This window comes from Perognathus longimembris, chromosome 16 (genome assembly GCF_023159225.1).
Source record: "Perognathus longimembris pacificus isolate PPM17 chromosome 16, ASM2315922v1, whole genome shotgun sequence".
In the NCBI taxonomy this organism is placed as follows: Eukaryota; Metazoa; Chordata; class Mammalia; order Rodentia; family Heteromyidae; genus Perognathus; species Perognathus longimembris.
This window is the reverse complement of record NC_063176.1, coordinates 31,959,878-31,975,288: the sequence shown is the minus strand read 5'-3', so window position 1 is coordinate 31,975,288 and position 15,411 is coordinate 31,959,878. Positions and strand designations below refer to the sequence as shown.

Here is a 15,411-nt window from a genome sequence, read left to right as displayed (position 1 = left end):
ATGGAGGCAGTAAGTACTGCTTGAGCCCATGATTTCAAGACCAGCCAGGACAACATACTATGACTGTGTCTCAAATAATAATGATACAAATTAGTATCATCATCATCATCATCATCATCATCATTATCATCATCATCATTTAAGGAGAGACATATTTTTCTATACCCAAAATTGTAAGTTTATTGAAATCTTATTTACCATAATATTGTATTCAGGATAAAATCATCTTTTCTGATCCATTTTTAAGAAAGATTAGCTCATGGCTTCAAAGATATTTCTGTTACCTATATTTGACTATCCCATTCCAGTGCCAGGGAGGAAATTTTCCTTTGTTTAACCTTAGTGTTACATTTTGAGTATAAAAAGCTACTCAAGAGTAGCCTTTTTTTCTCCCTAGTGACTTCAGAAAGGTTATGTGTCACTCCCTCTTTAAAAAAGTAGAAAACCTTAAAGAGAACAACAATGTAACAGTGGCCTAAAAGGAAAATTTTAATAAAGAGACTTCTGGGCCTGGGATGTAGTTCAGTGGCAAAGCACTTGTCTAGCAAGTGCAACATCCTGGGTTCGATCCCCAGAACCAAAAAAGAAAAGACAAAATAAAAGAGAGAGAGAGAGAGAGAGAGAGAGAGAGAGAGAGAGAGAGAGAGAGAGAAAGAGAAAGAGACTTCTGCTCTCTGCCCCACTAGCTTTCATGGTCACTCACATGTCTATATTCTTGCCCACTCTCCTTATCAGTGAGTAGATTTTGCATAACATTGCAGCTGTTCCAAGGTGGTAGCCACAAAGACTGATACTGTAGCTGCCCTTCTACTGGTGTGAAGTTTGGGGAGATGATGCATTTATTAAAAGCAAAGATGACAATGAATACCATAACCCATAAGGAAGAATGACCAAAGTGAGCAACAGCATATGAATCAAGCCCCTAGAGGTCAATGTATTTGTTCATGTCAATGGCTGGATACCATTGGACTCTATCAATCCTAAACTTCACAGTTAGTAGGATAAGTCTCCTAAGTCTAGTGGCTGCCAAAAGTCCCACCATGAACCTCTCAGATTATCTGGAAAACTGGAAGGAATGAGAGTTAAAAAAAAATATTCCTTTAGAGCAGTAATCTACTTACTAGTACATCTTCCTTGCTTTGCACTTTAAGGAATTCTAGTGTATATATTTTAAGTCAAGTTTTTATTATTTACACTTTTTTGAAATAATGACAAATTTTAATTGTTAGCACTACTATTCACAGTCCTTTATACAAATTTCTTGTTTATTTTCTCTGATTTTCTAATTTATAACTCTGTGTGTGTCATATAGGCCTATTTCAAGGCTTCATCTCAGAGCCCTGTTGTTCACACTTGACTTTTACACTCATGGTGGCAACTCTACAAACTGAGTCATGCCTTCCATCCAGTATTTTGTGAGTAATTGTTGATAGTTTTTTGGACATTTCTTCTGGGTCTGGCTTTGGACCTGATCCTCAGATCTCAGCCTTTTGAGTAACTAGGATTACAAATGTGAACAACTGCTGCCCAGCTAATTTTGTAAATTTCTTATATTAAGTTAAAAGTTAATCACAATGATAAAAGAAATATATACTGTGTTTTAATTTTAGTTATGGAGACAGTATCTCTTGGTAATGCTTTTTAGACTATGCCCTTGAAAGTAACTATTATTGCTTTCATACTGTGGTCACCAATTAAGCCCACCCCACTTATGATTCTAAAATTTCTCTTAATATAGTATCTAATGGATAATTCTTTTGCAAACATAATCATGAATGTCATTCTTTGCTTCAATAATGACTCTCACCTGCCCTAGATAACTAATTAAATCTATCCACACATATTTCCTTCTACTGGACCTAAACACCAGCTTTGTAATTCCATTTCCTTTTAATTAAGAATTCCTTTCTCAACATGCAAAATTGTAATCTTTTAAATCTGTCTGGCATTTTAGTGTACTTTTCTGTTTATTAAGAATTTGAGGGGCTGGGGCTATAGCCTAGTGGCAAGAGTGCCTGCCTCGGATATACGAGGCCCTAGGTTCGATTCCCCAGCACCACATATACAGAAAACGGCCAGAAGTGGCGCTGTGGCTCAAGTGGCAGAGTGCTAGCCTTGAGCGGGAAGAAGCCAGGGACAGTGCTCAGGCCCTGAGTCCAAGGCCCAGGACTGGCCAAAAAAAAAAAAAAAAAAAAGAATTTGAAGAGTTTATATAATTATGGTAACAATAATGAATTTGTTCCACTCACTACCATTCTGACCATGATTGACTTGATTAATTCTCTTGCAACAACTTCTTAAAAAAAGAAAAATTCACATAATACTTTTAAAATCTGGACTCATTAACCTAAGATTTGAGAAGTAACTCAGCATGCTTTGCTTAAAAATCAATTGTCTTCTCATAAATAATAAGAATAAACCTCTGACTTCTTTCTAAAAGTCTCCAAGGAATGTTTTGCTCTTCCAAACCACTCTTTCAGCTCAGATTTGGGGTTCTTTTTTATATTTGTCTTTGTTTTTAAAATATATTATTTTAGAAGCATCAGTCTTTTACCTTCTTAATAGAAGACAAATGCCTACTAAAATAACTTAAGTACCACAACAAAGTATAGCCTAAATACTGAGCTGGGAAATACTATTAGGAAACATTTATAACTGTCACTCTTTCCTCCATCTTCCTTGGCTCTGTGGTAGAACTCTACTCCTCTGATCACAGATCAAATGAATTGTAGTGTTTGTTATACATATTCCTGAAAATAACTGCAAAAGCTATTAGGATTGCTAACCACCTTCACAAATAGTTGAAAATGGCCTTTCCTTATTCTTAACATACATTTCTAAGAATATTATATACATAACTGGGTCAAAAAGAGAAAAACTTAATCCTTTTTCTGTCTTGTTTTAAATAAATTTAGTACTACCCCAACTAAGTAAATCCTTTAATAAGGAAATGTTTATATACAGAAAGAATGCCATCATATGTCATCCTGGAAAACTTTGCATTTATTTCTCTAGAGAGCTGCTGCAATCTAGAATGTTCATACAGGCACTGAATGATAGATGTAGTTCAGTGGTAGAGTGCCTGCCTAGGAGGCATAAGCCTAGTGTTCAGTCCCCAGCACCAGTGAGTTAATTAATTAATTAGTTAATTAATTAGATATATTTATGTATAACATACTACTAATTTATGAGGAACCAATTTCTGTTTTTAAAAGACACACTTAAGTCCTCTTTAAGAAAACAACTGAAGAGTTTACAGAAGTTCTTGGGATGTGGCTCCCTTAACAAATCTTTGCAAACATAAAGAGAAACATATATTACACTGTTTCACAAATGCTCTAGTCCGAATCTGACAGTTAAGATACCAGAAAATATTCTTCTGTGATAAAATTTTGTAGTTCATCACAAGATGTATATACAGTATTCTTAACTAAGAAATGTAAGAAGAAATCAATGTCTAGGATACATGAAAGTTAGTATGAGCCAAAATAGTATCCTACAAATTAGTACAAAGATTGGGTCTTATTGATCATCATATTTCCTGTATTTAAAGTGATACCAGAAAATTCTGAACCTTTACCAAGAAACACTTGAATGACTAGACTATACTTGTAGCTAGGGTACTTAGCCATCTCCAGATACATGCTCCAAGTAAAATTGATTTACTTCTCTGTATCTCAGTAGTAAATTATTTTCAGGAAATATGTGTGATAATGTTTTGAATTACTCTGGAAATGGCTGTAACTGCCATCAAAGGGTCTTCCTGCCCCAGAACTATGAATTCAGCAGACAATCTGGCAAGTCACATACTTTCAATACATGCATGTCAAGGAACAAAATTAGGAGAATAACTTCATTCAATTTTTTTCTATGTTAACATACTACACAGTAATAAATTGCTGGCTGGAAAATTGTTCATTTGGCCATCTTCACTAGCAATATACTTTTTTAATATATGCTTGAGCCATAGTTATCAACAAAATGCTAAAGCCAATGGATTTACTTATCCCACTAGATATTATGGGAGGGGGAAAAAAGCCAGAAAATGTTCACTGTACCTGAACCTAAGTGCTACGGGGGAAAAACAGAGTAAGTGTAAAATGCTGGTGTCTGAAAAAGGCCAAATAACTTTTCAAAACTGCTAAAGGCAACACTATTCTAGTATTAATGCTGAAAATAATAAACTGTTGTTAATTTAAAATAAAGTATGGCCTATCATCAGTGGCTCACACCTGAAATCCTAGCTACTCAGGAGGCTGAGATCTGAGAATTGCAGTACCCTGGGCTGGAAAGCCTGTGAGACTCTTCTTTCCAATTAACATCCATAAAATTGGAAGTGATGATGTTGCTCAATGTAATAGAGTGCTAGTCTTGAACAAAACAAAGCTCTGGAACAATGCTCAGACCCTCAAGCTTCATAACCAACAAAAACAAACAAAAAGTTAGGTAAAAACAAGACCCTATTATTTGCACATTAAAACAGGGATAGTACTTTCTGGGTTATGTACTTCAGTGATGCCATCTTCAATTTTCTTGAGAGTGGACGCAAACGGAGAAAGGAACACTTTCTAATTGAATGTTATGTGTTCAGTCTGACTTTCACATAAAATAATCACAAGCTTTGCATGCATGTCATTCAAAGGAAAAATTGAGAAAACAGTTCTGCAAAAGTGTCTCACTCTAACCATCTCAGAAAAGAAAAAGCCTGTATTGGCACCATTCTATACAGAAAGTGGCCAGCAACTCAGTGAGTCAGTGATGGTATGCAAAAATGCCAAGATGTCTGCTAGTTATCTCCCAAAATATTTAAAAGGATACAAATATTACATGTAACACTACTCTGTTTCTAATTTAGCCTAGCACACATGTGTTGAACCCTATAAGTATATAGGAAGAAGTTAAGAACCTCAGACAAAAGCATGAGAAACCTGATATTGAAGATGTGTCCAGGGTCGGCACCTCCACATTGGCATTCAGTTTCAGAGATCAATGGTTCTGCTTTTTCTGATTTTTCATGTCTCCCACAAAATATTTTCTTAATCTTATTATCAAGTAGTTGAACGAAGAAGTTACAATTCCCTAAGTCAGGTTATGAGTGCAGTTCATCTTAATCAATGTCAACCCTTCCATTGTTCACAAAAATATATTTTAAATAAATGAGAAATGACCAATGCCTTGTTATTTGCACAGCTATATGAAATACCCACAGTGTTTCCTTATTTTCTGAGATTCATAAAATCTCAAGGGTTGGGTACCCAATGACTTTTAGGCAAACCCAAGTGGATGCATCTGCCACAAAGCACAAAATAGGGTCTGAAATCTTCTTATGCCTTCAGCTTGTCACGAAAGTTATTCTATTTTATGCTCTTTAGGAGACCCCAGGAGGATGTGTCAGAAAGGCAAGGAGGCTTGTGCATTTATGAGAGTACCAGTTCCAACCCTAACTGTAGGAATAAAGAAGAGAATCCCAAGCTTCACAAACACTCTGGAGTTTATCTGCCTCCATCTGATACTTCTCTGCTTAGTCTTTTCCTTTCTATTCATCTTGCATCCCATCTTCATCTTCCCCTCACCTCCTCAATTCTATGTACCGAGAACTCAGACCACTCTCAGCACTAGCCCAACCCTTCATTATTTCAAGACAAAGAGGTCTTACTGTATGAGATACAACTCAGGTTAGGATCATGGGGATGCTTTTAATTTGGTGTCCATAAACTTACAGCAGTATCAGTTAGTGAGATTTAGTTGTGTGAATATAATTGCTTTTATATACAAAAACTGTTTTTGTAACCAAATGATTCCAAATGGCTAAATGGCATAATAATAATTATAAAGAAAAACCTTCCTTTTGTCACTGATTTTATTTTCAGAGTTTCTATATGTATTCAAAATTATGTCCACACAGAATGAATAAGAAACAGAGTAACATCAATTTTCTTCCACATTGTATTATGAGGCCCAGATTTACCATCTATCATAAATCACAGATCTTAATCAATAAAACATAACATTTGATACTATCTACATTGCATTTGTAGTAGAAGAAACAGTAGAATCTTTAATAACTGCAATAATATACACACATATTGAGTTCATGCACTGTTTGCCAGACACTGTAGAAAGCATTGCAATGTACAAAATAAAACATACCCCAAACAAACTAGTACATCATCTTCCCTAGGTTCTACAAATAAAGAATCTAAAGCCAGGAGAGCTTGGGTTACATACTAAAAGTTATGTAGGCAACAGAAATCTGACAGCAACAGAATTCAGCATCCAGCAGAGGCACTCGTCTTATCAATTACTCTATAAAGCAATGCAATGCCCCTGTAAGGTCAGACTCCCTATTTAGTTCTGAGAAAGTTCAGACTTCTATGTATTAATTTTTGCCAATGGAAAAGTCTAGGCTTTGTTTTTATACATTTGAGAGTAAAAAAAAATCACAGAAACATGTTATCAGACCTCGCTGGATAGCCCAAGGATAAATACCAAAAGTAAAGTTGAAAACTTCCCCTCACCCCCTACGTTGGTAATACAACCTCATTTTTTTCTTGGCTGTAGGCAAAAAGCACTCTCCTGTTTCAGGGTACCGACAAAAGAACACTTGGGAGGAAAATTCCTTCTAGACAAGCTCCTCAAAATACCTTTTTGAAATGTAGTTAGGCATGGTACTCAATCTAGATTTCGTAGACTGCATCTATAATTGAAATACCAAGCCTTGTCATTTCTAATAGTTGTCATTGTTGAAGACTCTAGATGTTAACTGTCATCAGTATATGAGGGCTGTCTACAAATTCATTTGACTGGTGGACTTATAAAACTGGTCGCCAAACAAGTATTGCTCTGTTTCTACACTCAACAATTTAAAAATCTCTTATGAAAATAAAAACCTATCTGCATCCTCCTCATTGCTTGCTCCAAAGACTTAAGTTAAGATAAAAGAAAAATTTGATTCAATTATTGTCTCCTAATCTTAATGCACGTCCTTGGTCAATAAGATTTCCAAGGAATTCTATCTATGGTTATCTAGCTCACAAGTATCCACCAAATGCATACATGAATCGTTGGTTTCTTTCTGGGTTGCCAAACAATACTACTTCTTGAACCAATTGTTTTCATGATGAGATATCTTCTGTTATTAAAAAAAAAGCATTATATTTGTTTAACAATTTTAACTTAGTTGAGCTACACAATATCCTGACAAGATATTAATAGGATAAATAGAAGCCATCCTCAACTTTTATAGGTGAGTAAATCAAGCCAAAGTTTGGTCAAATGAATCACTCAAAGCACAGAGGCACAGTGGACACAAGTCACAAGTTTTTAATTGGTTGAATAATTGCTTTGATTCTGGATTATATCTATGTTAACAGTAAAAGGCCAATATGGTAATAAAGTCATAATTGTTACATTCATTTTAAGGTTAAATAAAGTCCTATGATTCTTTTCATGTTACCATATACAACTTAAGTCAATAGAAATTAAATTTTATGCAAACCAAGGAACAGTGTCTCATGCATACAATTCCAGAAATCCTAGCTACTCAGGAGGCTGAGGTTTGAGAACTGCAGTTCAAAGACAGCCTGGGAAATAAAGTTTGTAAGACTATTATCTCCAGTTTACTACCCAAAAGCCAGAAGTAGAATGGTAGCTCAAGTCGTAGAGTGCTAGCTGTGAGCAAAAAGCTAAAAGCTAAGCCTGTGTTCAGGCCCTAATACTGGCACACACACACACACAAACACACACACACACATAAATAAACACACACACTGTGTTCAGACCCTAATACCAGCAACACACACACATACACACACACACACACACACACACCATACATATACCACCACCACCACTACAAACAAAAACAAAAACAAAAATTTCAAGAGAAAATTTAGCAGTTACTAAGTACAAGCACTGTTCTGAATGGATACAAACATCACTGATCAAGTAAGATAATAGGCAAGAAATCCCTGAACTCACATAGCTTTCATCTGCCTTTAGTAGACAATGTAAGCAACTATCACAACAGCAGTAAATAAGCAATCCTATTGAAATGTAAGTTCATGTATGTATGGCAAGAGGAAAAGTAGAGATGAGTAAGGACTGCTGGGAGGGAACAGGTTCGTAGTAATTAATAGGTTAGTCATGGTAGACCTCAACAAGAAGGCAGTCAGGGAAACAGAACAGTGAAACAAAAAATGTATAGAGTTTCCTTATGTGTCCAAAGAACAGGAGAGGAGGGCCAGCATGACTGAAGCAGGAGAGTGTTGTGACATGAGGTCAAAGAATGAGCGGGAAGACATCATACCCAGCTTTGGAGGCTAACACAAGAAATCCTCTTTGTAAAGAATAGGACACCAGGGGCTGGGAATATGGCCTAGTGGCAAGAGTGCTTGCCTCGTATACATGAGGCCCTGGGTTCGATTCCTCAGCACCACATATACAGAAAATGGCCAGAAGTGGCACTGTGGCTCAAGTGGCAGAGTGCTAGCCTTGAGCAAAAAAGAAGCCAGGGACAGTGCTCAGGCCTTGAGTTCACGGCCTAGGACTGGCAAAAAAAAAAGAATAGGACACCAGAGCAGGATTTTAAGCGGGTGAGTGAAGTGAACAGACTTAAATTTTAAATAGAATCAATAATTAATAACAAAATACTTTACAATTTTATAACCAACATATTGTATAATCTTCATTATGTGTTTGAAACCCTCCTCTCAGAATAACATTGAAAATATTAATCTCAGAATATCTTGCATAACTTCATAATGGGAGTTACAGTAAACAGTAAGAAGTTAAGTCAGATGAAAAGAATATCTAACTTGTACTCAATGACTAATTTTTCTTTCTTAAGCATGCATTCATATTCAAGTTTTAAAGAAATGAAAATACTAATTGAAATCCATTATTTAGATTAACTGCATATCTCATTCTGTTCAATATTATCAAAAAGAATGAAAATCTTATTTTTTAAATAACAAATGTACATTCAAACAAGTATTAAATGGTCATATAACTGCTAAGGACCACAGTGGTGTGTGTGTGTGCACGCTTGCGTGTGTGTGTGCGTGCACTGGTTCTGAGCTTGAACTCAGGGCCTAGGCTTGTCCCTTAGCTTTTTCACTCAGGGTAGGCCCACTATCCTATGAGCCACAGTTCTACTCCTGGGTTCTTGTTGGTTAATTGGAAGTAAGAGTCTCACGGGCTTTTCTTTGGTGGCTGGCTTCAAACTGTGATCCTCAACTCAGATCTAAATACCTGGGATCATAGGTGTGAGCCACAGCAATGATATTCTAATGGCACACACTGGTATTCTAACCTTTCTTCTGAGTGTCTAGCCATCTTATCTCATTGCACCACACTACTCTTTCATGGAGTGAAAATCAACATATCACCTTAAGATTCTTAACTAGAAGTGCAGCCACCTATGAGTTAATTCCATTCTTCAGATGCTTAACTGGCTACAGAAAAGTTGGTCAAACAAGCAACATACATTACATGGTCACAATAATATGCGAGTCAATATTTTGTTCCTTAAATCAGAGATGCTTTCTGATCCAACATCGTGTCTCTGTGAGCTTGCAACCTTATTCAGGTAAGAGGGGGACACATAGAGATGCAATAAATAATGCAAGATAAACTCATACTAAGTCCAAAATGAGATCTAGAACTAACAACTACTAAAGAAAGTCTTCAGAAGACAACTGAATCTAGGTACTTTTAATTCAGTTAGGAAAGATCTTCTATAGTAAAATTGATATTGAGATGATTTGTACAGCAGAGGAGGAAAAAACATTGCAGTCAGAAGGAATATTATGGAAAAAGGCAAAAAAAAAAAAGAGCAGGTAGAGATGAGTTGTCAGTAGAAAATGAATGGATGTATTTGCAGTTCAAAGCGGATGGAAATTGAGTACAGTGGGAAACCAAATTTAGACTTGGAAACCTTGTTAAATTAGAAATCTAAGAAAGGAGGAAAGAAATTGACATTTGTTCGGATCTCCATGTGGAACCCAGGCTTCCCACAGGTTGTGGTTTTGTGAAGTCCTCACAGCATGGTTATAAGGTAGAAAGGCAGATACACTATGGCCACTGTCAATCAAAGGAACAGATATAAAGGCCAAGATAAAGCTTTGTATACGTGCACAGAACAGAACTGCAGTCTAGATCCTTTTCCTTTCCAGGCTTAGTTGCCTTCCACTGTCCCACGTAACATCTACAAGATGTAATGCACAGTTTAACCAATAGTAGAGAGTGGTGGTATATCCAAAGCAGTGAAGATTAAAATTTATTAGACCATGAGATTTTGGCATATGTTCAATACCAAAAGATTTAAGGAGGAAGAGTAAAGTAAGAAAAAAGCTATTTGCCAAATAACAAGGCAACAAGAATCTGTATTTGACTGAATGGCATATATTTTTGGCGTGAATGTTAATAAATGACAAACAATACATTCAGATTTAATAAATACAGATAAGAATTTTAAAATTTAACAGATACTATAAATGAAATATTGATTAAGTCAATGGAAATACCCAAGCCCTACTATACAGCCATAAAATCAAAGGAGGAATATCTCTTCCTTAAACTGCAAAGAGACAAAGGTTAGGCCTAGCCTCAATGTTTGAGAATGTATTTTGTCAGTACATGATTTATTTAAAAATAATAAAATCTGAAGACTAAAGAAAAAAGATCTTCTATATATCTTAAACTACTACTATCAGGAGTTATGACAAACTTATAGTAGGCTTACTTCTTTTACATGAGTTTGAAAATAGCTCCCCTTCACATTTGCTAACATAAACATGGACTTATTCTTGCTATATGTGCTAATTACTAAGATTATATTCTTTTCCTTTTATTTTCTATTAACCAATTAATGTAATGTGTTATGTCTGTGAATGTTATTCTTCCCAAAGACTTCTCTCTCAAATGCAAAGTCAAAACTACTTACAAATTGACATCAAAACTAATACCTACATGGCATATTTTTTAACAAGAATTTGGGGCTCTTCTGAATTGTTCTTACCCCTGAATAATCCCAACTATGCAATTTCCAAAGATATACTTAAAATTAACAACTATCTATATCTTTAAAGCCATTATTTATATAAGTATTCAAGCATTGGATAAACACAAATATTTTTTAAAACATAGTGTAAAGTCACCAAACCTAGACATATCCAGGATAGCCATATAAATCTTTGAAATCAGGTGTTCATGTAATTTTTTTATTCATAAGCAATTTTTAAAGTATACATCTAAGTTATGTATACATGTATCACATTCATAATTAAGATATTCAGATACATGTACACATATAAGCACACCGAGAAAGAAACAGAGAGACAAAGAAAGAGGAAAGAGATATGAGAAACACACACAAAAGGAAGGAGACAGAGACATAATAATACATGATGAGTAACAATGTTTTGACTCAGCCTCCTTTTAGGATTTACACACCTACCTTCCTTGCACTTAACTCTGTAGTGTCACTTAATAATGCTGAAGGATAATTAAATCTTAACATATTAACTAGGATCAAATTCCTTTGCCTTCATGAATAAAAATATATTTGCTTTTCTAACTGGAAAGTTATTGTTTCAAGTTTGAAATAAAACTGCCACAACCCAGAAATTTATACTCACAGCCAATGTGTATCTAAGATATCTTTGAAAGTTTCAAGAAGGAAAATCTGCTCTGGTGTTTGGAAATACCATTTTGTGTGTGCAAAGAACTATCATTATAAAATCCTAAAAATCTTTTTGTTGAAGTGCAATCCTGACATATTTTTTTTCTATATATGTATATTATGTTTGACAAAGACATATCTACTCAGCACTGGAAAACGTTCACATACACTAAGCTTAGAAAACACAACCCTGTAGAAATAAATAAATCTTCAAATTATTCATACAAAAATTCTGGGCTTTTTATGATTTTAGGTCTTTTATAAAAGATAAGTTAAATCATTAAATGTAGAGAAAGGGAATAGTATATAAGATTAATTCCATACATCTTACTTTATTTCATCTATGGTTTTCACTATACAGCAATGCATTCATACTACCCTTGGCTTTAAAAGGCATTATTTTATGAAAGCTTAAAAAAAAAAAGGAAAACTATTTTTACCTCCCAATCCTGGTCTAAGCCGATTATCGTAACCATCCAGAAGTCTGTCTAGAATTCTTGTAAAGATGGTAATGTTATTTTTAGCTTCATCTTCTTGGATGTTAGCCAGCACCAACCTAAACAGATAATTTTACAAGCTGAGATATATATATATATATATATATATATATATATATATATATATGCACATGAATGTTTTGTAAGTGAGACGTGCTCTTCCTCCTTGGCTTGATTTTAAGGCTCTCTAACCAATTTGTGTCATACATTTTTCTCCTTTTTCCCCATTTCTTTAAATACCAGTATGTTTATAAGGAAGGCAAACACGATGTTTAAAATTGATCCTGAAAAGTAGACTCTTGGAAGTTTGATGTTAAAACTGAGTTTTCTAACACATAATTCTATTTAAACCATTCTTTTTTTTCTCTAAACCTATGCCCTGTAATAATTATGATCACTTATCATCACATGCCAACATGATTAGTATGGTTATTCTGCAGTTAGATAAGTTCAGTAATCAAAGGGATTTCTAAAGTAATTCTTCAGTGTTTTGACTAGTAATTAGAAAACCAATTGTCTGTTTTGGAAGCATAAAATTTCTTTATTTTCCTCACACATATCCTTCTTTTTCTTTTATTTTTTTCTCTTAGAAACTAAGATTATTTTCTTACTTTGGGTATACCTCCACCCAATGGCCAAATGCAATATAGACATCAGGGGAACTCTGCTGGCTGAGTGCCTGGGTTAGTATAGCCAAGAGTTAGAGGTGGGCTTTGAAAATATCAGCAGCAACATGAAGTTGCAGAGAGCCTTGAAGGGTTGGCCCTCCTGCCTGCTCTCAGAGAGAGGAAGGAGGCCACATCAAGACCAAACTGCCCAGTTTTTCTCTCTTTTGGGGGACACATTTGTAGGAAGATGGGCTTAAAATATTACCAGAAAGGGTTTCTCCATTATTGCTCCATCATAAAATCAAAACCCTGATTCTATGAAATCCAGAAATTGGTGCAGAAACAACTGAATGTATAAGACAAGCTGTCCCTTTTCATTGTCATAATTGCTTTCCCCCTCAGACTGATTCAGAGACTTAAATTACTGGCCTCCAAAAAAGACTCATTTATATAATAGAATAAAACACTTCCATGACAATTGCTGGTCAAATATAGAACAGAAAACTAGTAGAGAGTTTAAAGGGATGAGGATTTTTCAATGATTATTACTTAGCTGTAGATTATTCATGCCTTCTAAAATCAAAGATTCTATATAATTGCATTCAGATCAAGGTATATTGTATAACACACCATTGACACAGTCCATTCACATATAAATGAATATAGTGCTATTGTTTAAAAATACAGAATCTCAAAAGACTGGCAACCAACTTCAAATGAGTATTGCTTTAAGAGCAGAACAAATATTAAAACATTAATAACAAGATAAACATTTTCAGAGTATATAAAGAAATCAGTTATATCCATTAGCCTCAAAAGTTTCTATATTGTTTACTTACGCTCCTTCTAGGGCAAATCATTAAGCTTGCCACAAAAGTCCAAGTACAGAGTTTCATTCAAAGTAGTTTTAAATCACTTTGCATATTATCTTTCTAAAGTCAATATTCAGGTGTTACAGGTTTTCCAGTTAAATGGTATCTTTGTAAGGAGATTTCTTTTCAGTTCCAGAAAATATCCTCACACTTTGACCATTACTTAGACAGGAATACAATAATTAAAAAGAACTTAATGACATCTTTTTTAAAAGCAAGTTATGAGAGTGTTCTTACAAAGCTAGGATTTTAATCTGTTGCTTTTTAAAATTTCTTATCCTCATGACATAGAGATGTTCACTGATGTCAAAAACAAGATTTTTAAAAAGGAATCAGAAAAAATAACAACCAAGATGAAGTTTTTTAAAGCATCAAAAATTAATTTTACGTTTGGAAAAGGCAAGCAAAAGAAAATTCATTATACATTGGAAATTAATACTCATTTGGACAGTAGTCATTTAAGCAATGAAAGATCTCCAGGTACATAATATGGAAAGTTGATTAATAGATCAAGCTTTTGTTACATTGTTTTAGATTGAGGATTGCATACTACCTCCACCTAGAGGTTTAAGACTAACACATCGTTTGGATTTTTTATGTTGACTGAAAGCACTAAGACCATTTTAAAGAAGAAAAGAAAAAAACAAAAACCTGGGTTACCATTCAAATCACTTAGCTGGTAAAAGTACCTGTCTGGCTTGGAGGAAACCTGGTGTTAAAAAATCTGGAATTATTCTAAGTGCACATAACCTAACCACTTTTATTTCCTATCATAATATGCCATGAAATGGACATCCTTTCCTTCCATGACTTTTCCTGTATAGAAATTTTCCTAATCACTTTTGCATTTAACTGCAAAAAAAAAAAAAACCAACCAAACAAGAAGTACTGAACTTCGGTATTCAACGCCACTTCATAATTCACTCTTTTACCCCAATCTTGTTTAATAGAAACAATTCTTCAAAAATACCCTGATTCTCCTATGTCACAGAGATTGGCATTCAAAACACACACCTTTATCCTGACTTAAAAGAGTCAAACACAAGAAATGTCTCACCTGGCTGGGTCCCACACCAAGAAAACAAGAAGCAGAGACTGCATATTGTAGAGGCTTCCTCTCCTCTCCATCACCCCTATTTGCAAAGCCATTGGGAGGGGGGGAAATAAACAAACACTTAACATTGCCTTCACACCATCCAAGTAACCCAAAAGATTGCAATTACATTTGAGAATTCGACTCAACACTATTGAATATGACTCCAGGGGACAGAGTATATGTATATGTAGAGATGATTGGGGAAGAGGATTTGTTGATTTTTTTTTTTTTTTTAATTTCAGGATGACCATAATGACTCTACTCTCCCAAGAACTCCCCTTCCTACCTACCTCAAGCCCGATCGTCAGCAAGTACTATTTTGTGCACACATGAAATGCACAACGCCTGGGACTTAAAAGCTGACATAAACTAGAATAGATTGGGAAGGGTGAGTGGAAAAGAGGAGGAGAGATAGAGACCACGCCACGACCCCTCTAGCAAGACCACCCTGGCAACCACAGAAGGAAAAGCAAGGAGTCACCAGCCCACTTTCCCAATGATTCTCCCTTTCGTTACCGTGCATCGCGATTCTCACACCCTCCCCTGCACATACACAAAATAAAATAACAGGGGGAAAAAATCAAAGCAACGCAAACATCTCTCTTCCTGGCCAGCCCAACACGTTGCCCAAGACCAAGTCCTGGACCCAGCGAGG

The 15,411-nt window shown here is 35.2% G+C and overlaps 1 protein-coding gene across 2 annotated transcripts in view; it reads right to left on the bottom strand.

Annotated features, from left to right (window-relative positions):
• Gabra2 (gamma-aminobutyric acid type A receptor subunit alpha2) overlaps positions 1-14,788 on the bottom strand; it is a 134,087-nt gene extending 119,299 nt beyond the window's left edge. For both annotated transcript variants that reach the window (XM_048364540.1, XM_048364539.1), the window contains exons 1-2: positions 14,718-14,788; positions 12,124-12,239 (exon numbers count right to left, since the gene is read on the bottom strand). In XM_048364540.1, the coding sequence (XP_048220497.1) occupies positions 12,124-12,239; positions 14,718-14,788 (187 nt within the window). The remainder of the gene's footprint in view (positions 1-12,123; positions 12,240-14,717) is intronic.
• Between the last annotated feature and the right edge of the window lie 623 nt (positions 14,789-15,411).